Consider the following 27,292-nt stretch of genomic DNA (forward strand, 5'->3'; position numbering starts at 1 on the left):
GTTAGAAAAATTTCCGTTTTTTAACGGAAAAAGTCCGGCAGCAAAATTTCCGGACTTTTTTTTTTTTTCCGTAAATTTACAGAAAGTGGTAATTTATGGAAAAGTTCTGTAAAATATACAAGATTCCGTAAATTACAATTCTTGAAAATACGGACTTTATTTACGGAAACTTTACAGAAAATTTACATAAATTAACATGATTCCGTATAAATAATTAACGGAAAAAAAAAATTTGTCCGGAAATTTTGCTGCCGGAATTTTTTTTTTTTGTCCGTAATTTTACGGATTCCTTTTCCGTTAAATTACCGTACTTTTACAAAATTCCCATGTAAAATACGGATTTTATTTACGGAAATTTTACAGAAAATTTACGTGAATTAACATGATTCCGTATAAATAATTAACGGAAAAAAAAAATTTGTCCGGAAATTTTGCTGCCGGAATTTTTTTTTTTTGTCCGTAATTTTACGGATTCCTTTTCCGTAAAATTACCGTACTTTTACAAATTCCCATGTAAAATACGGATATTATTTACGGAAATTTTACAGAAAATTTACGTGAATTAACATGATTCCGTATAAATAATTAACGGAAAAAAAAAATTTGTCCGGAAATTTTGCTGCCGGAATTTTTTTTTTTAATCCGTAATTTTACGGATTCCTTTTCCGTAAAATTACCGTACTTTTACAAAATTCCCATGTAAATTTACACATTTCCGTAAAAAAACAAGTTTACAGAATTCTTAAATTTTTTACAGATATTTTTTAATCAGTAGATACCTTACAATAGGAACGCTGATTTGCTATTTAAACATGTACTCCCAAACACATGGTAGATTTTATGAATGCATTCACTTAAGGCCTGAACAAAAATTGTGTTGCCCTTTTCTGACCTGGACAAATCGGGCCAGCTTTTTTCAATAATTTTTTTCATACTTAGCTTACTATTTCTAGAATAAAACATGGCAACAGTGATTGTGTCTCGCCCACTCATGAAAATAACCAGAAATATCGTGATTTGCGAGGGCACACAACATAATTGTATTGAAACTTCATTGTGAAATGACTGGGATGGAATAACACTTGTCATAAGAGCCTTGCACATACACTTTAATGTTGACCTGTAAATTCAATTCAATTCAAAATGGTTTATTAAAAATCCTTTCTTTGCGGCAAAAGCCGAATTGCGAAAATTTACATTTCAAACAAAATCATCAATAACAAGGTAAAAAAACTTATAGTACTACGAACAAATTTCAATATAGACATATGTAACAAAGTATATCATAAATAAATTTAAATCGATACTCACTGATCAATAAAAAAAATTGAAAAACATTCTAAATACATGTAAATATGAGTGGATAGAGGAAATGAATTGGAAAGCAGAAAGGAATAGAAATAGTGGAAGAGAGAAGAGAGGCAGAGAGAGAGAAGAGAAGAAATTGATGGTGGAAGGGAAACAGAGAGAAAAGGGCGAAGAAGCAATTAGGTCACATTTTTTCATACATGCTGCAATAATACATATTTTGGCAATTTTTGTGACTTCAATTCAAATATTAAGTTTACAACTAGATATCAGTGAATAATTGCTCATATGAAAGAAAAATATTTTGATTAACAAAGTAAAATGAAATGAAATGAAATGAAACTTGAGTTCGCCAACATAAAGAGAACTCAACATTAGAATTAGTATGTAATCTGCATTTTATAAAAAACAATCTTTTAATGATATCACATTTTAAGAGTCCAATGAATGATGAGTTCTTTAATTCTCAGCCATTCGTAGTTTGATATTATTATACAAGTAACGATAGGGGAAGATATATAAAAAAAAAAACTACTCCTTGTAATCAATTCTTTTAGAGTTAAAGGTAAATGCTAGTTTTGGTAACGATATCAAAATGAGTTCGTACAGAATCCAATGAAATGACCACCAAAGTGTCTGTTTGTATAAATAAAACATATGTGCCAAAGGATTCTGGAAGAAATTGTGTAATTGCTGAGAAATCAGCAAATAAGCACAGGATTCGGGTAGAGCGTCGGGCCCGACATTCTAAGCAATAATTATACAATGTCCCACGTGCGCTTATCTCTGTTGGGGATCTTCAGCCTGAACATTTTTTCAGCGTAGATTTCAAGATTTCACAAAGTTCAGTTTATGTAACTGTACCAGATCTAGATCCTCGATGATATACTGACAATTAAGCCTTGTTTTACAGACTTTCTCATGAAATCAGTGTTTACTGCAACTACTGGAATTTCTCTTTAAGGTGCCGAATCAACGAGGGCAAGGAGCTATTTCTATATCGTGAAGTTCGACATCGCATCTCTACTGTTCCGGCCAAGCTTCTAGTCTGATATTGACAAGTCCTATTTTGAGGTAGAAGGTGATACAGTTTAGACGTGGGGATTTGCATAGACTTCGCAAACGCAAGACAAGAGTTTGATCCATCTATCTTCAAGAGACATCAGTTCTGACTGGAGTAAAGCATGCTCATATGAAGAATATGCTGCTCCAAAAATGATTCTAAGGGCACGATTCTGAAGACGTTCGATGACTTGTACTTGTTGTTTTGTTAGTGCTCCTGACCATACAGGTACAGCATATTCAACAACTGGTCTCACGAAACTAGTATATACAACTATAAGGTCCTGAAATTACAGACTATGATATTTCAAAGTGCGAAGAACATATAAACGACTATTTGCGTGCTTGACCATATATTCAACATGTGTAGACCATTTCAAATCCGACTGGATTGCTACGATGCAGTGACACATCATGGAGTGAGAGCACCGTCGGGTTTGGTACATTTCTACAAAAACTTATGTCCATTGTGGAACACTTTGACCTTACCATGTGACCTCCGACTGCAGCATAACATGCAGGTCGCCTAAGTACATCTACCATCCAAGTTTTGAAAAGTGACTTACGGTTGCGGAGTTAGGTGTGCTGCCAGGCCATCTGGCAACGATGCTTGTTATTTTCCCAGCCTGATCACAAACAACCTAGCAGAAGACAAAAGAGGAATATCAAATCTTACATTCATAACTGTCTCTATATCGTTCTGGGCACTTAATTTTCAATTTTCTTTGGGACATCCAATGGGAGCACACAACAATTGAGTTTTGCAAGTTTATCACATATTTGGAATGCAATTTTAACATGCATGCACATAAAAATTATTGGTGTGCTTTCCATGTTAGGTTGATTTATCCAACAATCACCCCACCCATCCACTGCTTCCATTGCTCAGTACTTGCAAAAAAAAACAAAAAAAAATATGCTACAGAATTAACTACTCATTTTAAAAATTGCCCAATCAAATACGAATCGAATAATTACTATAAATGAAACTGAAGTGATAGGAAATCCTAGGAAAGAAAATTAATGTCACATTCTTTTTTTTTGCCAAACTTTATACAAAATAGTACATTGTTCTAGTTATAGTAATTTAAGTGGCTTTCACATCTGCTTGTATTAGCAATTGCAATCATTTGATCACAATATATGTCGCACACAATCACAAAGGTTGCAAGCAGTCTCAGCACTAATTGTGAAAAGGGCCTAAGAAAGGGTATAATTAATCTAACCTGTACATTGATCGAGTATCTATTCTTCCTGTTGAGGAAGTATATTGCCTGATCCCCACCAGGGCTCCTGATGTAGACATGTGTCCCATCAATTGCACCTATCACTCCTGGAAATCTGCAGTACTGGAAGAACTGTCGCTGAGTTGCTTCAACTTCTTCTCTTGTCGAAGGAAACTTCATGTATTGCCACTTCCTTCTTGCTATAGCTTCTGACACATCTTTGATGATTCGACACATTGATGACTGTGATATTGCTGCCTCATCACCATGCATCTTTTGAAATGATCCTGTAAAATCAAACAAACCATATGGTTGATAGGTCATTGTTTCGAGGTAATTTTAAAACATTTCATTGAAGCACATACAGATGATACTTCTGATGACAAAAAAAATTAAGCACATATTTCATTAGAATATTCATCTTTTACAAATATCAGACAATTTTCTGCAATTCATTTTAACAAGTGGAAGGCCTCTTGCAGTGTCGCCATCATACGCGATTCGATATAGCAGCAGTACTGACTTAAAAAACAGCTATTGAATAATGTTTATTTTCTGCCCCTTGCTTTTGACTTTTTACCTTGATGTTTTTGCACATCTATTGATAAAAGTTCGAAAAAATTGGTCAGTACCCCCAAAGTGTACCACTATATAACATGGCGCGCAACATACATGGTATTTCCCATACATAGTAGATGTCTATGTGTGATAATTCACATGATTATAATTCAAATAAAAAAACATTTCTAAATTTTCATTTGGAACTTATGATAATCATGTGGAAACCAACTCGCATATCTAATGAGCTGTGACCTTTGACCTGCGGACTCCGAATTCGAACTGAGCCTGTATTTTGGTGTTCTATATACCTACACACCAATTTTTTTTTATCCATTAAATATTTTTTTACTTATTGCGTGGAAACCAAGTGGGGGGGGGGCGGAAAGACAGGGGCAATGCATGACCATCCAGGCGCCATTTTGTAAATTTCTAGTCCATTTGCATACTATTCCTAATCCCATCCTTACTCTCTTATCCTGCATGCTACACACTTCTAACAAATTGCTGTAGATTGTTTAAGAGTTGCTCTTCATATGAAAATATGACTTGCCCTTGAAAATGCCGTGTTCATGCCCTAAATTCAAATCCGAAATAGTCTACATTAAAAAAATTCATATTTATTGAAATGTAAAGTAGGAAAATCATAAAATGGCCGTAACTTCCTTGTTTTTATTCATTTTGGTCTGATTTGGGAACATGCTTCCTTATTCATCTGTTTTTACGCATCAGTGACCATTACCTTTAGAAATAGCGCCCTCTATTGCAAAGTGGAAAAATAGTAAAATGGCCATCACTTACTTGTTTTCATTTATTTCAGTTTCATATTTTCAGGGTTGACTTATGATAGTCCAAATTCAATTGTTTTTTTTTTCCATTTTACACATATATGACCATTATCTTCAAAAATAGCGCCCTCTATTGCAAACTAAAGAAATATTATAATGGCCATGACGATAAGTTCCTTGTTTTCATTTATTTCGGTCTCATATTTTCAGGGTATGCTTATGGCATCATCCCTCATAATCCATGTTTTTTTACGCACATCAGTGACCATTACCTTTAAGAAATAGCGCTCTCTATTAAAAAGTTGGAAAACAGTAAAATGGCCATCACTTCCTTGTTTCCATTTATCTTGGTATCACTTTTTTAGGGTTTGCTAATGGCATCATCCCTCATATGCAAAATGTTTTTTTTACGCATCAGTGACCATTGCCTATAAAAATAGCGCCCTCTTAATATTTTGAAAATGTATATCTTCAGGAGTTTTCTCTTTATCTCCTTCTGTTTCTTGCCCTCCATAAAATCACAGGCGTCAATGCATGCACATTGTTCTGATACGATTGCAGCTCTAGTTTTTTGTGTGTATGTTCATCTCGAGTTGTTATCTATGTGCCAAATTTCATAGCTTTTCATCGCAACACAGCCAAGTTTCGGGGGGGGGGGTGGGGGTGATCTGCCAATTTAGGGTTAATGACGAATTTATAACTCTAACCTGACATAACAGTTCTAACAGCAGAAACAGCAGAGCTTCACTCCTGCTGTGGTAGTTTTGGAATTTTTAAGCATGCAATTCATAGGTACTTGACTGTTTGCTTAAATGATACTCTTACTTATGTGATCCCTCTCTGATTTCTAGATATTGTCATCATCATCAACTTTGTCTGGAGTCCTAAAATTAATAGAAACAACCTCAGTCAAATAGATTTAACAGTGCCCAGAAACATTCAATAATCGTTTAATTCAATTACTCACCCACTGCATGAAAACGGAGAGCCGTCAACACCTGCAAATAAACGGGAAGTGGATCATTCCTCTGTGTGTCCCTCTTCAATTCGGCTTCCAGCATGTTGATGATGTAAATGACGGTTTCTTTTGACAGTCGATACCGATCTCGAAATGGCCCATCCTCATACGATTCCGATGGATTTCTAGCATCCCGTAGCCCACGGCGTGGTCTTGGCAAAGGTAGCTGTACATGTATGCAGAAGAGTTGAATATTATTTTTAATTCTTTTATTTTGTGATCTTTATAAACGTTCCAAACAGTGAACATGTGCATGTAGATTTGATTACACATCTACCAACATAATAACTGCAATCTTAATTGTCTTCCCAAGATTAACAAAAATTACATTCAAAATGTTATTTCAAGTTTTCATTTTTGTTATCTCATCAAATCATTTCAATAATACTTTTAAACAAATTAAAACAATGTAAACCAAATTTATCAATCATACCTCTCTTAGCAATTCAAGGTTGTGAAGGTGATGGAGATAATCCATGGGTATAGGTAGATGTCAACCGACGACGTAATTCTGTGAAACAATTGTCAAATAACAACACAAACATTATTTTTTAATAAATACCGGTAGGCAAATAATTGGAAACATATACATATAAAAATAATTCATTGGTTTATCACTTTATACAGATCTCATAGTGAATGATAAATAAAACAAAAACATTGTAATCATTTGTGCGAGATGCCTTTAAAAATTAAAGTTTTTTTTTGGGGGGGGCGCTATATTTTCTCTATTTGCAAGTGATATGAAAAAGATTTTAGAACGAAATTTAAGTAATCAACTCTTTAATATTTCAGCCTCTAAAAATTGGCCTGTGCTGAAAGCAAAAGAAAGGTATATTTTTTAATGCAATTTAGGCAAATTGAAAAAAAAAAGCATTTCTTTCTCCTCTTTAAATGCACCAAATAGTACAAAATTATATGGGGTCTTCGGAAATTTTATTTTATCTATGAGAAGCAAGTTCCCATAGAAGAATAATTACAGCTGAGAACAAATTTTGCTTTCTACTATATGGTCAACATATAGTCAATAGACCAGCATGTTTCCACTTATATTGCACTTTCATTTGACCGGCATGTTTCCATTTTCATTACAGTGGACATTGTATAATAATTTAATGAAACACAAGTGAAGACTCTCTTTAATTGATATGTAATGGGAGAAATAGACTGAGGACAAAATAAAAGACCTGTTCTAAAACAAACAATTTAATCAAATAATTGGAATGTAGCAATCATCATTATAAAAATTTAAGCTTGAAAAGAGAATCATTTAATTATAGATAAACCCACAGAGCTGTAAGAAACTTCAACCCGGGCTTCGATCAACCCTTCACAATCACATGCACACTGTCACTAAACCCATGCCCACACGTCCAGAGGACACATGTACAGCACGCTTCGCATTACCTAAAGCAATGTTCGTGCAGGCTCCACTCCACTTCACTACCGCTACACTGTACGCTCCAACAAGGTCGTCTACATCGCTTGAGCTGAGGTAGCTTCGCATCACACATACACACATGGAACACACTGTCTTAACTGAATTATCAGTGAATGGCTGAGAATGGAAACCCGTCGGTCGCTAGCCAGCACTAAGTCATTACTAGATCTACCTCGAGCGAAGTTCGTGCAGGCTCCACTCCACTTCGCTACCGCTAGTGACAAAGGTGGGATGGAAATGATATTTATTGTAAAAATTATAGAAAAAAATAAAACGAGGAAATTTTTTTTTTTCCCATACTCGTAGAATATTTTTGGTATTTTCTGAACCATCCAATAATAATATAAATATTTATGCTGTTTGACCTGCGACCGATCGCATGGGATGTTTTTAAATCGGCCATGAATAGTGACGTGTGAGGAAATAGATACTGGCTCAAAATCAACAATTTAGAGGATAACCAGAGGATGGACACGGAGTGAAATACGGGTGAAGAGTAAGAAATTAAGCTATTTTTCTTTCTCTTTATATTTTTTGTTATGATTTTTACAATAAATGACATTTCCATCGGCCACCCCACCTTTGTCACTCGGAATATCCGATCGAGTTCACCGTCCCGAAGTTTGGGTAGGTGGAGTGTAGTGTAGCGGTAGTGAAGTGGAGTGGAGCCTGCACGAACTTCGCTTGAGGTATACTAGATCTAACTAACTGTAGTTGACATTGGGTGATTTCAAGTTCGGTGTTGGTGTTGAGAGCGTAAAAAGGCCGCTGAACCGAGCTCCAACACCGAGCTGGGACTGGGTTCAGAGGAATGATACCAATTGCGTTATCGATAGCACATGACGTCACGCCTCTACGCTGAGCTGCTAAATCATCTCAACTTCACGCGAGAAGTCTCGACGACGAAAATGAAATCGGAAAGAAATGCATTAAATTCTCATCGTACAGAATACATGTACCAATGTTTTAATTAATTCAAGAATTCGAAAGAGTGAACATTATTCTTTATCAAAATATTACAGCTCAAATGATTTGTTCTACTACTAGTACTAGCTCATCTTAACTGTAAAAGCTAATTTTACGGGGATGTTTCATCGTGTTTGCCGCCTGTTCACGAGCTTGAGATTGCCAACACCAACACCGAACTTGAAACCATGATTTTCCCAATCCCTGGGGGTTGGTGTTGGTGAATGGGGAAATTGCACGTAGATCGTCAACACCAGCCGCAGTGCTGGGTTCAGCTGCAGACGACATTCAACACGAACTGCCGGAAATACGTCATATTTTCCACTCCTAGTACCAATGAGGTCCAAACATTACATGTATGGACCTCATAGGCGACATCAGTGATAAAACCGGTTAGACATTGCCGTTTCTATTTGCACCCAAGAACTTTGGCAAATGTACGCCTTAATACATAGTGGATGGTAACAATTTAGGTATTAATTAGTTTTAAACATGATAAGGAAACTTCTACGACATTTGAAATTTAATGGATTGAGGTTAAACTTACATTTTCAGTCTTTTTTCTTGAATTCTTGGTGAGCGTTCCAAACGCTGTGGGGACTGATCAACTACGATGTGATTCACGTACTGGTCAGCTGATCGGTCAGGTGATCGGTTGGTTATCTTTTTGTCAGACGTTCATAATTTATATTACAATATATCAATCTTCAGTATCTTGATTTCAAGCATCAGTATTGCAGGGAAAAGTCATTATCGATTGGAATCAATGGCAGATCGGGGGGGGGGGGGGGGGGGTTGAGCATTTCTGGCCCGTTCCACCTTTTGAGATTCATAGTCAATATTTTGGATGTAAAAAAAAAATGTCGTTCGTACAAAGTTAATTCCCCCCCCCCCCACCTCCTTATGAGAATCACAGCAATATTTGTAATGGGGATATTTTGTTCATATTCTTTGCTCTTTTTTGTCCTTTTCTTTTTTGCTTCCCAAATTTATTTTACTTTGAACATATGACTTTCTATATTTAATGACAAACTTTTTTAGGGGGGTGGGGGCTTGCCAAATATAACGCGCGACAAGATGACCTTCTTTTTTTAGTGACAACTTTTTTTTTATTTGTCAAATTTTACGAGAGACAAAATGACCTTCGATCATTATTAATTAAACCTTTTTTTTGGAGGGTAGGGGGCTCGCCAAATAGTGACACACTTTTTTTTGTAAAATGTTATGCAAGAAAAAATGATCTTCAATCATTATCAGCTACCTTTCATTTTTTTTTAGGGGGGGGGGCTTGTCAAATTTTACGTGGGACAAATGACCTTCATTTTTTAGTGATTTTTTTTTTTATACTTGACAAATTTTAAGAGGAACAAAATGGCCTTCAATCATTTTTAGTTAAAACCTTTTTTTGGGAGGGGGGCTTGCCAAATATTTCACAAACAAAATGAACTTCAATTTTAGTGACCATCTTTTTATTACTTTTAAAATTTCACGCAGGACAAAATGACCTTCACTTTTTTTTAATGTTATGTTATATCGAGATTTTTTACCTGACTGCTAAAAAAGCACGAATGCCTGTGAGCAAGCAACCAGGGGACCAACGGCTTAAGGTCCTCTCCGAGGGACCTGGTAATGAGGATAAGCCTTAAGGGCACTAGCGCACCACTTGGGAATCGAACCCGGGTCACCGGAATCCGAAACCCCTGCTCTACCGACTGAGCCATCGCGCCTCCGATATGTTAAACTTGGGGGGGGGGGGGGGGGAGGCTTGCCAAATATTACACAGACAAAATGAGTCTTTTATTTTTAGTAACCATCTTTTCTTTTTACTTGTCAAATCTTACGCGAGACAAAATGACAATTTTTCTGTGATAACCTTTTTGGGGGGGTTGTCAAATTTTACTTGAGAAATTGCACCCCCCCTACTTTGGAAAATCGAAGATTAAGATCATGAGTATAGCCTACATCTCAGAGGCATAAACAGATGGGGGCATGGCTGGCCATCCCCCGAGTGGATTTCACCTGAAAAAAAAACATAGGAGCAACGGAAGGAAGAAAGAAAGAAAAATGAAAGAAAGAACGAAAGGAAATTTAAAAAGGAAAGTAATGTGAGAACAAATAATCCGGGGGGGGGGGCTACTCAGATAATAAAAAAATCTGCCATCTGTAATTAAATTGGATAAGTTAATATCCAGAGGTCCCAGGGCTACCAACATACATGTAGCGCGGGCAGTGCATGGCGTACCTAGGATTTTCCACAGGGGGGCAAAATCGGCCGCCAAAAAAAAAGGAAAAAAAGGCTCTTCAATGAAAAAGGTCTTCAATCGTACCAGAAAAAATTTGACAAGCAAAAAAAAAGTCTTCAAGCTCGCCAGGGGGGGCAAAATAGGTATTCAAGCTCGTCGGGGGGGGGGGGGGGCAAAATAGGTTTTCAAGCTCGTCAGGGGGGCCGGGGGGCAGAGATATGTAATTTGCATGGGTTTGTGACTCATCGGGGGGGGGGGGGGGCAGACTGCCCCCCCCCCCTAGGTACGCTAGTGCTCGGGACTTACATTACGTAACTTGTATCTTCCACATGCGACATGTACTATGCCCCCTCTTATATACCCCTGTTATGCCCCTGCACAGACTCGTCTACATTGATTTCGATATTTAAGCGTCATTATAAAATTATAGCAAAAAGAACGCCTTGATTAAAGGCCATTACCCCTAGAGACTCGCGAGCGTCATGTGACAACTCGCCCTGGATTTGCACGTACAGGATCCTATGGCGACAAAATCCATCGCAAGAGTTGGCCAGAAGAGGCGATGAAAACACAAAATTTGGAAAGAAAAGAACCCGTGAGTACCCGTTTTACATTATAATTATGAAATTAGTATATAATTGATAACATAGACCTAAATTTAGGCCGTAATTTTGATTAATTTGCTGGAAATTCAAGGCCAAAACGTACCCGTCTGGCGTCGACTTTTCCAACACGCGTTGGAATAGCGGTGTAGCCCCAGAGTGATATTTTCCGAGGTCAATCCCATCCCAATTAACACCAGTCTGATTTCAAGTACGGTGTTGTGGCTGGTGTTGTCACAACACCAACACCAGATTTCAACACCATACTTGAGTTGAAATCACCCATTCAATGCCATTGTCATTGACATTGTCATTGATTTGATTTAGAATTAGATCTAGGCTACCGGCTAGGCCCTAATCTAATCTAGGCCTAGGGCCTACCCCAAGTTTAAATAAGTTTAATTGCACAAATTTAATATTTTGAGGTTTATATTTTCATCTTGACATTTACAAATGAAGATACAAATGAATATATAAATGGCATCATAATATAAAATATCCTTGTGAAGCTCATAAAACAAGCTTGGCCCACGGCTTCGCACCTTCGATTCAATTCGTTCAAACACAGTGTCAAAATAACCAACACTCAAATGCACCAATGCATGGGACTGTAGCAGCGCGTACGCGACGATACATTGCATCGTCTGGACTCGTCAATGCCAAAACCTTGTTCGTAATCATGAAAACCAACACTATTAATTTCATATAACTGCATAAAACGTATCAATATATTCCAGAGAGGCACAGCAGAAATTTCTTTTACGAATTCAAAGCAAAATACTTACGAATTTCTGATCAAGAAGATCACTTGACACATCCAAGACCGCAAGGAAAATTCTCTTTGCTTCGCGGGCTTTTCACAAACTTCTCAAGTGCGCATGCTCGAAAAAGAAAACTTATCATTAACTTGATTTTTCTGTGAATTTTACAAAGTTTCCGTAGAAATTGCACTTTCCACATATTACGAATTAATCTGTTAAATCGTGTCTGTAAACTTACATCTACTTTACAGTAAATTTACAAAGATGTATCGTAAACGTCTCCTTACGTCAGTAAATTTACCATTAACCTGATTTTTCTGTAAATTTTACAAATTTTCCGAAGAAATTGCACTTTACACATATTACAAATTAATCTGTTAAATCTTGTCCATAAACTTACATCTACTTTACAGTAAATTTACAAGGTGTATCGTAAACGTCTCCTTTCAATAATGATCTTCACTACAATTACGGACAATGTCAGTAAATTTATCATTAACCTGATTTTTCTGTAAATTCTACAAAGTTTCCGTAGAAATTGCCATTTCTGTTAAATCTTGTCCGTAAATTTACAGCTACCTTTCTAGTAAATTTACAAAGATTTGTACCGTAAACCACTAAACGTCTCATTTCTGAGATTAATTTTTAATATATATATGTAAAGTGGAATTTCTACGGAAAATTTGTAAACTTTACAGAAAAATCAGGTTATATGATAAATTTTCTGACGTTGTCCGTAAACTTACATCTACTTTACAGTAAATTTACAAGATGTACCGTAAACGTCTCCTTTCAATAATGATCTTCTGTACAATTACGGATCAAAACGTTTGTAAAATTGATCATTTACCTGATTTTTATGTAATTTTTACAAATTTTCCGTAGTTTGTATAGTACAAATTGATCTGTTAAATCTTGTCCGTAAACTTACAGCTACTTTCTAGTAAATTTACAAAGATTTGTACCGTAAACCACTATAAACGTCTCCTTTCAAGAAAGATCTTCACTACAATTACGGACAACGTCAGAAAATGTATCATTAACCTGATTTTTCTGTAAATTTTACAAAATTTTCCGTAGAAAATGCACTTTACACATGTTACAAATTAATCTGTTAAGTCTTATCCGTAAACTTACATCTACTGACAGTAAATTTACAAGATGTATCGTAAACGCCTCCTTTCAATAATGATCTTCTGTACAATTACAGAAAACGTCCGTAAAATTTATCATTTACCTAATTATTATGTAATTTTTACGGGTTTTCTGTAGAAATCCGTAAATTTACAATTTTATTCCGTATTTTATCGTTTACGGACGATTTCTGTTAAAATTTGTCCGTAAAATTACGGCAATTTTTAACAGTGTGGTGTTGGTGATTTAAATGCCGAAGATGATGTTGATAGTGATTCTTAATACTTTGGTGACCATGGTGGCGATATGGCAGTGATGAATATAGGATTGTAAACGATTATACATGTAGTTCTGAATTCTTTCTAAACTATTTCCCTTTCGTGTTTTCTTGAGGCAATAATGCATAGTCCAAACCAAATTCCTAATTTATTTCTATTTCATTTATATACAACAGCAAAAAAAATGTTAAGGGGGTGCCGGTTCACATTTGACAAAAAAACCATGAAAGGTTTCCCGCTACAAAAATAATATAAATAAATACATTTCGGTCATTTAGTATACCTACCAGCACTGTCAAGGAAGATCTTGGGGTGCTCACCAGCTCCCGACCAGCTCACCCTCAGCACCCTCGCTTCCCAGGGCCATGCAATAGAAGATTTACCAGAAACGGATCAAAATTTTAATCATTGTTTCCACAAGTTTCTAAAACTTGATCGCAATTTTTCATATTTTCCTAACGGCACTTGATTTGCTACCATTGCAAAAACCCAAAAATAAAAACAACTAAATGTAAATTTTAAAAGCTGGTATTCAGAATCTCATACTGGTAAGGATTTGTTAAAACCTTGCTTATTGATTTCTCCTTAAATTAAATGCCAAGTCAACCCAAATAAAAAGATTAAATTAAACAAGAATAACATTGAAAATTTCATCAAAATCGGATGGAAAAAAATAAGGCCTTTTTGAAGTTTCGCTTCATTTCACAATACAATTATTAATATGCACATCCTTGTCGGTGTGACGTCACCCACTCGCTATTTCTTTTGTATTTTATTATATGAAATAGGAAATATTCTAATTTTCTCCTCATTGTCATGTGAATCAAAGTTTTATTCCATCCTAAACATGGGAAATTACCATTTTGGTTTTATCATTATGTTTCAGTCAAGTTTGTCCTAATTGTTGTCGAATCTATAAAAATTGAAATATTGTATAATTAAAACAATTAAAAACAAAGAGTGAGGGACATCATCGACGCTCTCATTTGCATGCCCCTGATTTAATAAGCGAAACTTGAAAATGTCATAAATTTTCTTATTGAACATCTGATTTGATGAAATTTTCAGCGTTATGCTTGTTTGATTAGGCCTATATTCTTTATTGATTCAAATCGTATTTTTTTCTTGGGTGAACTTGACCTTTGATTTTCACTCCTTGAAAAAAAATCACAAGGGAAGGAGCTACTCTACCCCCTGTAGTGACATCCCTGTCTTAAGTCATTTAGTCAAATAATAATATTTTTCACTTATTTGTTATTTGTCAAATGAAAAGTTAATTATAAAGCAATGGGCAACCTAAAGGCCGACGTGAGGAGTCAAAGCGGGAATAAAAGCGATTCACAGAGATACGATCTTACGTATAAGCTCCCGAAGGGAGCTAGAGAGGGAACTCTTTCCGCGCGTTTTTATTTCCCATAGGTTTTGTACATAGCCAACATGGCTGCCGGCGGACAATTTGAAGGATGATTTTGGAGGGTCAATGTTTTATTCATGAGAATGACGTCAAAATACGCATAATGCACTTGTATGATTGGATTAAACGCTAATGTTTTATTCATGTTCTCATGCATTAAACATTTTTTTCCGTCCCACAATTCCCTACGATATCTGTGCGAAGTGTCGTTCTTTTGGACTCTGCGAATTTGAAGTTTCTGAAACGAAATAGCTAGACTAATTATCTGTTTATAGAATTGATGTTCGAAATCATGGTTTCTGAGTGAACTTCATTGGAGCGGAAAATCTTGGAGGGAACATCAATACTATTCTAATGACATTCCATAGGAATAAAAGTAAGTTACGCTCATTTTCATGTTTTGATCTCACTTGCAAATTGTAATGTGTTTGCCGGGGTTCGGGGCTCATCCTGTATTACGCACTATGTAAACCTCAATTTCAATATTTCTTTTGCCTGACTTCCAAATAAGTGTACGTGTGATCATTGAGTTTCTCAAAAATACTATATCTAGGACTAGGGGTCTATAGACTATAGTTTGTCGTAGATCTAGACATTCATCGGAATGCTTCATGTAGGTCCAAAGTAAACCTTTATTTCAGTTTTATTGTGATTAGACAATTATCAGGGGTAGATGTGGACTTGTTTCCGACCTCCTGTTTTTTAGTAACGACAAACTGTCGATTTTAGGCCTATTCAAATTTAGGTCAATGTAGGGATATGGTCAGAGCGGGATCCGGCCTTTGATATCGCCGGTGCTAGCCGGCTAGCGAGATTGTCGATGTAGTCATGGGGTATGAAAATAGCGGGGACGGACTAGGCCCAAACTTCAAGCTTGAAAGTTGAAGTTTAGGCCTAGTCCGTCCCCTCTATTTCATCTTCATATGAATAAGTATAATTCTCAGCAGTTTCTTTTATTCAGGAACGCTTTACTTCAGAATAATCAGTGTTGAAATACGATTGACTTAGCATTATGTCTGTTATGTTAAGTGTTACTTGTCTAGACTTAGTCTTAGATTTGAATGAAATGGCGTAGCCTACCCTAGACCTAAATCAAGTCTATTTGAACAGGATACCCTGGGCCCGGCCTGGGGTGGTAATTTGAAAACGTTCTTAGTGTTTACTTCATTCAAATGTGATGTGATTCTTAAGTTATACAGGCCCAGCATAGACCAGATTCAGCTATATACAGCTGTAGAAATATGTGGTTGGAATCATTTTACTTTTATAAACAGAGTGAGGTAAGCCTATGCCTCTATGTGATAGAGAATGAAGTTTCGGGTCCAGATAACTTTTTTGTTCTAGTTTGGAATATTCATTCATAGACCTGGGATATGGGCAGCTAGAAATTTTTAAAAATATTGTTTAAGAAGAGTAATTTTATTTATCTCTAAAACTCTCAAATCTAAATTGTCAATTGCAGATCCAATGGGACCAAGTTCTTAGCAGCTCACACCTAGTCAGAAGTACAAAATTGAGAACCATGCCGATCAGCAAGTGTTAGTTACAATCTAATGAGGAACAGGATATCTGAATGGAAAAATTGCAAGGTATGCTTACTGTTTTGATAATATACAGGCTGTATCTAAGCTCATCACCCCCCCCCAAAAAAAAAAAAAAAAAAAAAAAATAAAACCAAATAAATGAATATTTCCCCTTTTTTGGGAGGGGGTGGGCTATGGCCAATTGTGCTGAAACATGATGCGATATCATGTAATGTTAAAGTTCCATTGTGAGTTAATATATGTTTGAATTCAGATTCACCAGTATTTCCATTTCTAACACTGCATACTAATTATCCATATCTCCTGTCTATACATGCATTTGCATAAAAAACCCAAGATATTAACAGTTATCACAAAATTCTGATAAATATTTGAATTAATTTGCACTCTTTATTTTCGAAACATACTGTAGATAGTTATATTGATATATGAATTTATCTGGATGTGGGACGAAAGTGACTGCATGTGCTAAACTTGTTTTATCACTGAAGATATAAAATAGAGTTTACATCTTTTTTTTTACTAAACTGGACTAGATGAGTAAAAATAATTTACAGCTTATTATGTTCTTTTCTCTTTTTTACCATGCAGGTTTCCCACTTCCTAAGCTGTTTAAGTACTGGTATCACAACATAAGTGCCAAGAAGAGATATGAAACGGTCTCAAAATTTTTGCTGGTGCCCCCCTCGATGCCGTGACCCACGGTACGCCACTGCAAGTCTTCATAAATTATGTAGGGTTATTAAGTTGCATTTATTGTTATCTTCATTTAAAAAAAATGTGAAATGGGTTACCACTGCAATAATATATAAATAGACTATATTTCAAAAATAGATTGAATTCTAACCACAGTGACAGTAGACAAATCAAATTTTGTTAATGATTCGCTAATGTATTGATTGGGGAAGGCACTCTTTAGGATTCTGGCATTGTGTCCCACCCCCCCCCCCCCTTATGAGGAGTGCTCTCACATCAGTAGACTATTTCTTGTCAGCAAATTTGAAAGGAATTTACCAATTTTTTTGAGTGGCAAACTTTTGTGGAAGAAAATAAACGAATATCAAAGGTTTTTATGCTCTTTTATGGAATATTAACTATAGGCTCATCGAGATCCTTTGAATTAAATTTTAACAAACATTGTGCAATGTAGAAAAATGTACTTAATCCTATTTTTGTACATTTATATACCCACCCCATACTACCCTTACCCAGTAACAGCCATTTTTAGCTATGCATTGCCTTCACTTTTTAAAATGCAATTTAATGCTTGGTAGATGCTAATTATTATTTTTATGTTAATGTCAATGTTTTAGAAAATGGATTCCTTAATAAACATGTTAATTTTGAATTGAATTTTTTTATCTTGGTAATTTTCATTTATCAATTAATTGTGATGATGTATTGCTTCTGAGCTGTTATGCACAAATGGCACAAGATGTTGCACTGTACTGAAATGTGATGATGCCACTGTTACATGAGATCAAACAGCAGTCAATTAAAATATTATTCAAGAAAAATAAGGATAAGAATGGGAAAGAAAGTAAATGACAGGAGAATTATTTGCTTGTATGCATATAGTTATGTCAGTTTCTGAGAGAGAGAGAGACAGACAGAAAGAGAGAGAGATTGGGGGGGGGGGGGTGAAAGTTCAGTTTGTTTTGAAAGAAGCAATTATAAGACCTTACTGTTCATAACGGGGGGGGGGGGCTAATTATTTCTCCAAATTTTTTAAACCTGCATATAAAATTCATTTTTTCTTTCCAAATGAAAATTACACCAGATTCATTTTCAGTTGAAAATAAAAAAAGAAATAGCCTACGATCGGTTTGCTCTCTTGCCTATTTAATTTTGAGAACCCCCTCCCCCCTAAAATATGGTATATACCTAGGTCATGATTATTGATGTTTGACATAGAAGTCGCCATTTAAAATTAAGTGCTCCGAGGACTGCTATTCATAATAGGACTTATATTGGAGACTACAATTATGGAAAAGAATTTGATTTGTTATTATCTTTGTTTATATTATGAAAAGAGGTTCATTTCGTTTTCTGCAATAAAAAGAAAAAAGGGTTCCAGAAACTTAAAGAGATGTCATCGTATATGGCAACATTTTCTTTGGGAACCTCCTCTGTAATATTTTTTAGCAAAGATCCTGGCCATTTGCAGCTAAAACAAAGCAAAGATACAGTAATAATCGTAACAAGCAATAACAAATAGATCATTAAAATAGATGAATAATAAAACTCTGAGGAGGAAAAAAACGAATGATCTGACATGATGTAATCACTGACAGACACCATAAACGATATTAATCAGGTCGCGCATTATGCTAATTAGTGACAAAATACTAATTTACATATTTTTACGCTATGCGCGAAGGACGTTCCGTGACCACGCCTTCATTTCGCTGGTGTACCAAAACAGTGGCGGTGTCCATAGGCTTGTATACGAAAAATGGGAGCAGTGTGCACTTTTGACCCTCCGAAATTTTCTTCAATTCTGACCGGATGCAGAAGCGGAGTTTCACCCCCCTGAAGCGATTCTACGAGAGCGCCATCTGTTGCTGTAGAACTCGTCAGTAATTTTTTACTCCTTCATCAAAAAGAAGACTGAAGTCCGATTTTCCTAGAATTTTCAGATGAAATGGCGAACTGGTGAGAATCGGCACTTGATTTTAAATTGCTTTTTTATGATGCAATAGAATGTAGGCTCCAGAATGTATAATTTCATACCATTTAAAGTTAATTAGCTTGTTGATTGGTGGTAAATCAAGACAATTTAATTGCTAGCTCAGTTAAAGTATCCTCGGTCCCACTCGTAATCTTTTGCGTCTCCAATCCTGATATTTCTAATAATTGTAACGTTGGTTTGATGATTTTAGATCTAACTGTTAGATCATCTACCGACATAACTTTTTAAAAATAATTTATAAGTATTAAAGTAATGGAGATTATCAAAATTAAGACAAGAGTAGGAAAACAATAGTTTAGAAAAGGCCTAGGCCTAGGCCTAAAAATATAACGTTAGAACTCAGAGTCACTCTAGTACCAATCATCCAATGAGGTCCAACATTACATGTATGGACCTCATAGGCGACATCAGTAGTATTTTGTGTCAGAAATCTTTGTGAAGATGATTATTTTTGTATTTTATCAAAACTACAAGCTATCGTACTGTCTAATCATTACATTTCGATCTCACTAATTGAATACATTGTTAGCAATAAAAAAAATTGAAAGAAATGAAGGGGAACTTACATTTTCACGGCTTTTTCCTGATTTTCTGGGCAACTGCTCTTCTCTTCTGACTCGCGATCGAAGCTGATATGAAGATCACGTGATTCGCGTTCTCGTCAGCTGATCGGTTGGTTATTCTTTTCGTCAGACGTTAATAATATATATTTTATAATGCTAGCATTCATCGCTAATTTAGGTGAAAGAGATTGAAGTTAAACAGCGCCAGGTCGGAATCATAATTATTTTGGAAGAGTGTATTTATACACTCGATCTCATACCTGACGTAGACGGCGCTATTCAACAAATGCACAATCTATTTAAAAATAAAACAGAAAGAACGCCTTGAACACAGGCCAAAATGCCTAACGATTTCTCCGCGGCATTAACAACTATCGTAAAGGGCGCTCCATTTATCAATAAAGATGGATGCTAAGCTGTCTATGGCGACAAAATTTGCCGCAAATATTTACGAAGAATTGTGAGAAATGGTCTGAAAATGCAACAAAAGAACCGGTGAGTACCGATTAAACATTATCAATTTATTTAATAGAACATATTTAATTACTACAATGTAACGATTTCTAGATAATATTGCTTAGTTCTAAGCTAGGGAGGCCCAAACGCGCGTGAGCGGAGTCCCACTTTATTAGCACGGGTAAGTATTGGGGTGTCGCCTAGAGTGCTCAGAGTCAGAGTCAAATTAAGTTTAACGTTAGATAGCAGACTGAAATCAACTTTGTTTGGCAAGAGTTATATTTTTTTAGTCTTAACGTAAGAACACTTTCTCACTCTAAATTTGTTACTATGTTAGTCCTCTTGCTGCACAGACGGAAGTTCTCCCGTAGGACTTGTGCTGGTGCTTTGCACAACGCTTCACCACAGCAACTATGTCTATGACTCTGGAGAAAAGGGCGAGCTGCCGCACCCTCCTCGATTAGCCCTACTGCTTAATTCCCCCTTTGTTTTTTTTTTGGGGGAACAGAGTGCAATAAAGCAAATATTTTTAATGAAGAATGAAATCAGCTTACCAACTTTGTGAAATAGGCCCTATGAAATTTCGATTCGAAAGAGCCGGTGTCAGTTTCCAACAAAGGATCGTCATGTTTCTTTTGCAGCTTGAGCCAACAAATGTGCCAGCCAATCACGTTCTGGTTAGCATTTTCAGTTGATGAACAGAAATTGCTAACACGATTGGCTGGCGCATTCATTGGCTGAAGCTTCAAAAGAAACATGACAGCAATCGATTGTTGGAAACTCACACCGGCTCTTTCGAATAATAATTTTGGATATTAAATCACACATTTCACGAAGCTGGAAAGCTGATTACGATCTTCATTAACAACTTTGCTTTATTGCACTCTGTTTCCTCCAACCAAAAGGGGAATCAAGAAGTAATCAAGGAGGGTGCTGTAGCTCATCCTTTTCTCCATAAACGATGTAGTTAAGCATTGTGTGAAGCACCAGCACTATGAGTCTATTCGGAGATTTCGGTCTATTGACGGAGGGGATGACACGGAGCCAAACGTAGTCTCAGCGGAGCATATCCCTGACAGAAATAGACTGATTTTTCGGTCTAGATCTAGACCTACATGACCTAACTATCTTGTAACTAAGTTCTACATCAATATGACTATTGATACTGTAGGCCTAGGTCATACGTGATCACGAAAATTGCTTTAAAAAAAAGTAGTTGCCCACCCAACGTGGGAGGGAATTGAGGAATCTATTTTCCTTTAGGTACACATGTACTGTATGTCTTTTAGTATTACCATATTCCCATTTGCCACATTAGTAAAGAGCTTGTCAGCTGCCTGTAAGAGGGCCTGGACAATGCTTTCTCCTCTCCGATTCTATTATCCTTTAGGTATGTCTTAAGACCTGCCATATCCCCTCATGCAGCATTATTGAAGAGCTTGCCAGCTGCCCTTAAGAGGGCCTGGGCATTGCTCTCTCCTTGCCATTGAAATGGCATAAAGATCTGGGTAGGAGCAGTGCAAGCATTGTCCAACTTTGTAAGGGACTATCTTGGCCAAGGAATCAAGTGGATGCATCCCACATCTAAACTTGCTGAGTTTTCTGTTGAGCTTCTTAAGATTTTTGCGTCAACTGCTGTATTTTGTGGAGCACCTGTCGGTCATGGTGGTGGCAGCACTATTCCTTAACACCTTATCTCCAAGCTGAGTAATGGATGGAGTGATTGATTCCACGTTATCCGAAGCATATCCCCCTGGTTGTTGCTTCATTCCTGCTAATAAAGTCTCCTTCCTTGTAGACATTTCTTCTTTCTTTCTCCACTTACTTTCTGTCAGGAAGTTAATTTACATTCTATTTCTACCTTAATACAACATAAAAGACAAATTTGAAACAGGATATTGGAGAACAGTTTGGTAACGGGAGCAGTACTGGCTCTCAAGAATAGAGCTCTGACTGCATAACCGAGAATGGGCATGTAAGCTCAAGTCTCGAAAATAACGAGAATGCATACAGTGTATGACAAAAGATTGCGTAATGCAGTTTTTTGCTTAAGTATGCGTTCGATTATGAATATAAATTCCTCTTCGGCTTTATCTGAAAGATTCTCTTTCGTTGTACCGTCTTGATTAAGAGTTTGAGTTTGATTACCCTTTTCCTGCCACTTGAATTTGACTTGGAGCCTTCATTTCTGTGCCTAGTAGCCACTGAATTGATGTACATGTACATGGGCCTTTCCTTGGAAAATTTATATCATATTTCACCTTTCTCTCTTTCCTTTCCTTTTTTTTGTTGTTGCTTTGTCATGATACATGACCATATTTTTCACTCCTGTAGATCTATAAGCATATAGATAGTCGACAGGATTGCATAGATAGTTTAAAGTGAATTTTTATTGATATGTGGTTTTTTACCCTGAATGATCTACTAATTCAATGTAGAATTTGTATTTCAGAATTAGAGGGATCTACTGAATCATGGGTAAGCCAGGAAAGCAGTGCCCTCATTCTACCACCGTAGAGAGATTCTCGCAAGAGCATCTTCAGGGCTTTAAACAGGTTAGTACTATGATTCCTGTCTCTTTTCCTTTATCCCCTTATAAGGGCACTCCAGGAAGGAGAAATGATATGATTTGAATTCATGGAGAAAATCAAACATGCATGTGTCACTGAAAGTGTTATCGAAACCAAATTTAAAACAGTCATGGAGTATCTTCTGACACCAAATTTCTCCTTGTACAGATAGCTTTCGAAGTATCCCCAAACCAATTAACATCTATGTGTGTAGCCTGTGGGAGAGTGTTTAATGAGGGTTACACATATTTGTTTTTTCCAACTGACTTTTATCTTTAGACATTTTTTAAGGAAACCTGTATACCAATTGCCCATTTTCAATTGATGGATCTATATGCAGGAAGCAGACCAGTAATGAATATAAAATCAAAAACTTGAGTCTTAAAACTAAGCATTAATTTGGGGACCTAGTATTATTGACTGGCAAGTGTGTTGCATGATTCTTGTGCCTTTACTCTATTTTAATCATAAGTTTAAGTTGTTCTTCTGACAATGCAAGTAATCAAGTATTTTTATTTCATTTTATTAAGGGACGTTGCCGAGACTGCAGTGCCAAAGGACCTAACCTGTGGTTGTGCTTAGAGGTTAGTATTATGGTAATAATTCCAGGAAATTGTCATATAATGTGTGTTTCCTGGTGGACATAATATCAGACATTCATTGCAAAGAGATTAATTTAATGAAATATGTTACATCAGAAGAAGGCAGCAGCAAGATAGTGAAAAAAGAAGAGGAATTGTCAGTTCAGGGTATTATGAATTATAGAATACTAACTTTTCAATAATTCTTCATCTTTCTTTATGTACTGCCAGATATGAATGCAATTATTTTTTTAAATCTCTGTAATCGTGGTCACAGAAACGGTATTCTTTGTCCTTTTGAAATATGTATTGTCTCGGGAGAGACTTAACTATGTTAGATGTTTACAGAATATCAAAATTTGCATGGTTGATGACCATTTATTTTCTCTCATCTGGGTTGATCAGGTTGGATGTCGTTATGTTGGGTGTGGAGAATCAGCCAAAGATCACAGTTCTGAGCACTCAAAAGTAAGTCCTTTATCATGTTGAAAAGTCTTGAAATATGTGGAATGAGTTGTGAGAAGTGACTTTACATTAGCATTTTAACTTTCATGACTTATCAAGTTGAAATATGAGTTGTTGATTTTTGTCTCACCTGCATAGCAGAGTGAGACAATAGGCGCCGCTTTGTCGACGACGGCGGCGGCGGCGTCAACACCAAATCTTAACCTAAGGTTAAGTTTTTGAAATGACAGCATAACTTAGAAAGTATATGGACCTAGTTCATAAAACTTGGCCATATGGTTAATCAAGTATGACTAAACATCTTGCCTGAGTTTCAGGTCACATGACCAAGGTCAAAGGTCATTTAGGGTCAGTGAACTTAGACCATGTTGGGGGAATCAACATCAAAATCTTGACCTAAGGTTAAGTTTTTGAAATGTCATCATAACTTAGAAAATATATGGACCTAGTTCATGAAACTTGGACATAAGGTTAATCAAGTATCACTGAACATCCTGCATGGGTTTCACGTCACATGACCAAGGTCAAAGGTCATTTAGGGTCAATGAACTTTGGCCGAATTGGGGGTATCTGTTGAATTACCATCATAACTTTAAAAGTTTATGGATCTGATTCATGAAACTTGGACATAATAGTAATCAAGTATTACTGAACATCCTGTGCAAGTTTCAGGTCACATGATCAAGGTCAAAGATCATTTAAGGTCAATGAACTTTGGCCAAATTGGGGGTATTTGTTGAATTACCATCATAACTTTGAAAGTATGTTGGTCTAGTTCATAAAACTTGGACATAAAAGTAATCAAGTATCACTGAACATCCTGTGCGCATTTAAGGTCACATGACCAAGGTCAAAGGTCAATGAACTTTGGTCAAAATGGGGGGTATCTGTTGAATTACCATCATAACTTTGAAAGTTTATGGATCTGACTCGTGAAACTTGGACATAAGAGTAATCAAGTATCACTGAACATCCTGTGTGAGTTTCAGGTCACATGATCAAGGTCAAAGGTCATGTAAGGTCAATGAACTTTGGCCATGTTGGGGGTATTTGTTGAATTACCATCATATCTCTGTAAGTGTATTGGTCTAGTTCATAAAACGTGGAAATAAGAGTAACCAAGTATCACTGAACATCTTGTGCAAGTTATAGTAGTTTTCAAAGTCAGCACTGCTGCTATATTGAATCGCGTGATGCAGGTGAGACCGCCAGAGGCATTCCACTTGTTTATTTGTTTCATCTTGAACCACCTTGAAAGTACTCTGCTTAAAGGAGCCACCAAAAATTTCATTAGGAGTAATTATGGACAAGTTATACATGTACTTATATTTTGATAATATACTGTGGTATATGTTGTGAAAATTCACAAAGTGAAATTATTTGAGACCCCTATCATTACCAGTGAATGCAAAGCAAAACACAATCACAAACAGATTCCAAGATAACAATCTTTGGAGTATTAAAGATTAAATAATTGTTTTTGTATATATTTTTATTGTGTTTGTTGTCGTGTAAGATGAGCATATTCAAGTTTGTATCATTGATTGATCACTCAGTGTTATCATGTCTAAAAAGAATAAAGTTTACTGTGAGAGCAGCATTTCATGAAACAAATTGTCAGTGACTTTCTACTGAAATCCTTGCATCTGATTGGCTGAGAAGAAAGATAAGATAAGATAAGATATTTATTCGTCTTTCTTTCTGCACATACACTTGATCTTACAAGTGTGATTTCACATTCTACCAATGAAAATCAATTAACCATAAATCGTTCTTACAGTAGAAAAAAAGAAACACAGCAAATAACTAATTACGTATTGAGAGAAAGACAAGGAGAACCCCTGAAAAAGCAAGGCTTGTAAGGCTAGGGTCTCCTTTGTTTCAAGTACATGACTGAATAGTTTTCCAGTGTGTACATGTAATATCTTTAGAAATACAAAAGAAACAAAACAACTTAAAAAATGCAACAACAATAAAACAAAAAAGACAAACTAAATCTAATCAATGACAAAAAGCACACACTAAAAAGAATAGAATACATTGCTTGAATGTACAATTATGAAGTCTAATAAACTAACAACAATATGATATAATTAAGTGATATATGATGGAAGAAGAAATAAGTATGGATAACATGGCATGAAAAAAGGGGAAGATCGTATGTATAATAATAATAGTAAAGTAAAAAAACAAAACATGACAAAGGTAAAAGAAACACAAGAAAAGAATACAAAAGGAAAAAAAAAAAACATGGGCTGACGCTCTGCAGAAGAAATCAGTTAGACAAGATACAAGATAAATATATATTGATATATCATAACATTCTCCAGTCTTATATACAGTTTTTTATAGGCTCCAAAATTAAAAAATAACATAGTATATAAAGGCATATCTTAACCTAGAGCAACTCACAAATAACAATTAAGAAGATAACCTTTAAGTACATGCTGAAAAGTATAAATGCTTACCGATTTTTTGTGAATTGAGAGAGTTCCAGAACCTGGGTCCTGTATTTACAACTGTCCTAAAAGCAAAACTTGTATGTAACTTGGGTAAGTGGAAAGCAGAAGCATTTCGTGTATAATAGTTATGTATGTCACTATTTTTCATTAACATTGTGACCAGAGCTGGTGGCATGATGCCTGCATTGTATGCATACATTAGAGTACCAAGTTGAAAATCATAGATATCTTGTAATTTTAGAATTCTATGCTCATAAAAAAGTGGGGTAGTATGCGAGCATTAGTTAACATTACAAACAATTCTTAAAACTCTTTTCTGAATCAAGTACACCCTTTCTAGATTGGTTTTAAGAGAATTACCCCATGCAAGAACACTGTAATTGAGATACGGGAGAATTAGTGTTGAATACATGATACAAAGAATATCATTAGAGAAAAAGGATTTCAATTTGTATATTACACCACTATTTTTTGATAACGTCTTACAAAGATGATTTATATGGGTTTTCCAAATCAGTTTTTCATCTATATGCAACCCCAGAAATTTGGTCGTCTTTACTCTATCTATTAACACATCATTAAATATAACATCACCTGGAACTTCTCTAATGGTGTTGCTAAAGAGCATATCATTTGTTTTCTGCAAATTTAGAGATAATTTATTTGCTTGAATCCACAAAGTGACTTTCCTCAGTTCACTATTAACTGTTTTTAAAAGGGTCTCAGGATTTCTGTGGGAATAATACAAACTTGAATCATCTGCAAATAAAATGAACGATAAAATATCAGAGGAATAGTGAAAATCATTAATATACACAATAAATAATAACGGACCAAGGAGGGATCCCTGGGGAACACCACAAGGGACATTCTGTAAACCTGACTCAGCATCCTTTATCGAGACAAATTGTTTCCTGTCAGCTAAGTAACTCTTGAACCAGTCCAATGCTGTACCCCTGATACCATAATGTGATAACTTGCCAATCAAAATATCATGATCTACTGTGTCAAAAGCTTTCGAATAATCAAGAAATATACCAATTGTATGCATCTTTTTGTCTATGGATTGTGATACTTTATCAATAAAATGTAGCAAGGCATGGGTGGTGGTATGTTTCTCGCGAAAGCCAAACTGAAATTTAGAAAATATATTACTCTTG

General features: G+C 35.8%; 2 protein-coding genes and 1 long non-coding RNA gene across 4 annotated transcripts in view; 2 read left to right on the forward strand and 1 right to left on the reverse strand.

The window, feature by feature from the left end:
- Positions 1-753: 753 nt before the first annotated feature.
- LOC129259967 (putative nuclease HARBI1) lies at positions 754-12,073 on the reverse strand. Its single transcript, XM_064110498.1, has 5 exons — positions 11,998-12,073; positions 6,394-6,471; positions 5,910-6,126; positions 3,597-3,883; positions 754-3,011 (listed from the first exon to the last, which is right to left on the reverse strand). The coding sequence occupies exons 2-5, from the start codon at positions 6,436-6,438 to the stop codon at positions 2,907-2,909; spliced, it is 654 nt and encodes a 217-aa protein (XP_063966568.1). The 5' UTR covers positions 6,439-6,471; positions 11,998-12,073; the 3' UTR covers positions 754-2,906.
- Positions 12,074-16,261: 4,188 nt separating this feature from the next.
- Positions 16,262-17,696, forward strand: LOC135156915 (uncharacterized). Its single transcript, XR_010295970.1, has 2 exons — positions 16,262-16,388; positions 16,935-17,696. It is a non-coding gene; the product is annotated as an uncharacterized LOC135156915 (long non-coding RNA).
- A 1,097-nt stretch (positions 17,697-18,793) lies between these two features.
- Positions 18,794-27,292, forward strand: part of LOC129277930 (ubiquitin carboxyl-terminal hydrolase 20-like) — a 42,605-nt gene continuing 34,106 nt past the window's right edge. Inside the window, exons 1-4 of one of the 2 annotated variants that reach the window (XM_064110801.1) lie at positions 18,794-18,998; positions 22,507-22,609; positions 23,155-23,208; positions 23,611-23,673. In XM_064110801.1, the coding sequence (XP_063966871.1) occupies positions 22,529-22,609; positions 23,155-23,208; positions 23,611-23,673 (198 nt within the window). In that variant the 5' untranslated portion in view covers positions 18,794-18,998; positions 22,507-22,528. Of the gene's footprint in view, positions 18,999-22,492; positions 22,610-23,154; positions 23,209-23,610; positions 23,674-27,292 lie in introns of both variants that reach the window. The other variant, XM_064110803.1, reaches the window with a different exon arrangement.

Source organism: Lytechinus pictus, chromosome 15 (genome assembly GCF_037042905.1).
Source record: "Lytechinus pictus isolate F3 Inbred chromosome 15, Lp3.0, whole genome shotgun sequence".
In the NCBI taxonomy this organism is placed as follows: Eukaryota; Metazoa; Echinodermata; class Echinoidea; order Temnopleuroida; family Toxopneustidae; genus Lytechinus; species Lytechinus pictus.

Coding starts and splice junctions, on each gene's coding strand:
- LOC129259967 (XM_064110498.1), bottom strand. CDS start 6,438: ATGGATTATCTCCATCACCTTCACAACCTTGAATTGCTAAGAGAG. Junction 6,127..6,393: donor ACCTTGAATTGCTAAGAGAG/GTATGATTGATA, acceptor ATACATGTACAG/CTACCTTTGCCAAGACCACG. Junction 3,884..5,909: donor TCTCCGTTTTCATGCAGTGG/GTGAGTAATTGA, acceptor TTGATTTTACAG/GATCATTTCAAAAGATGCAT.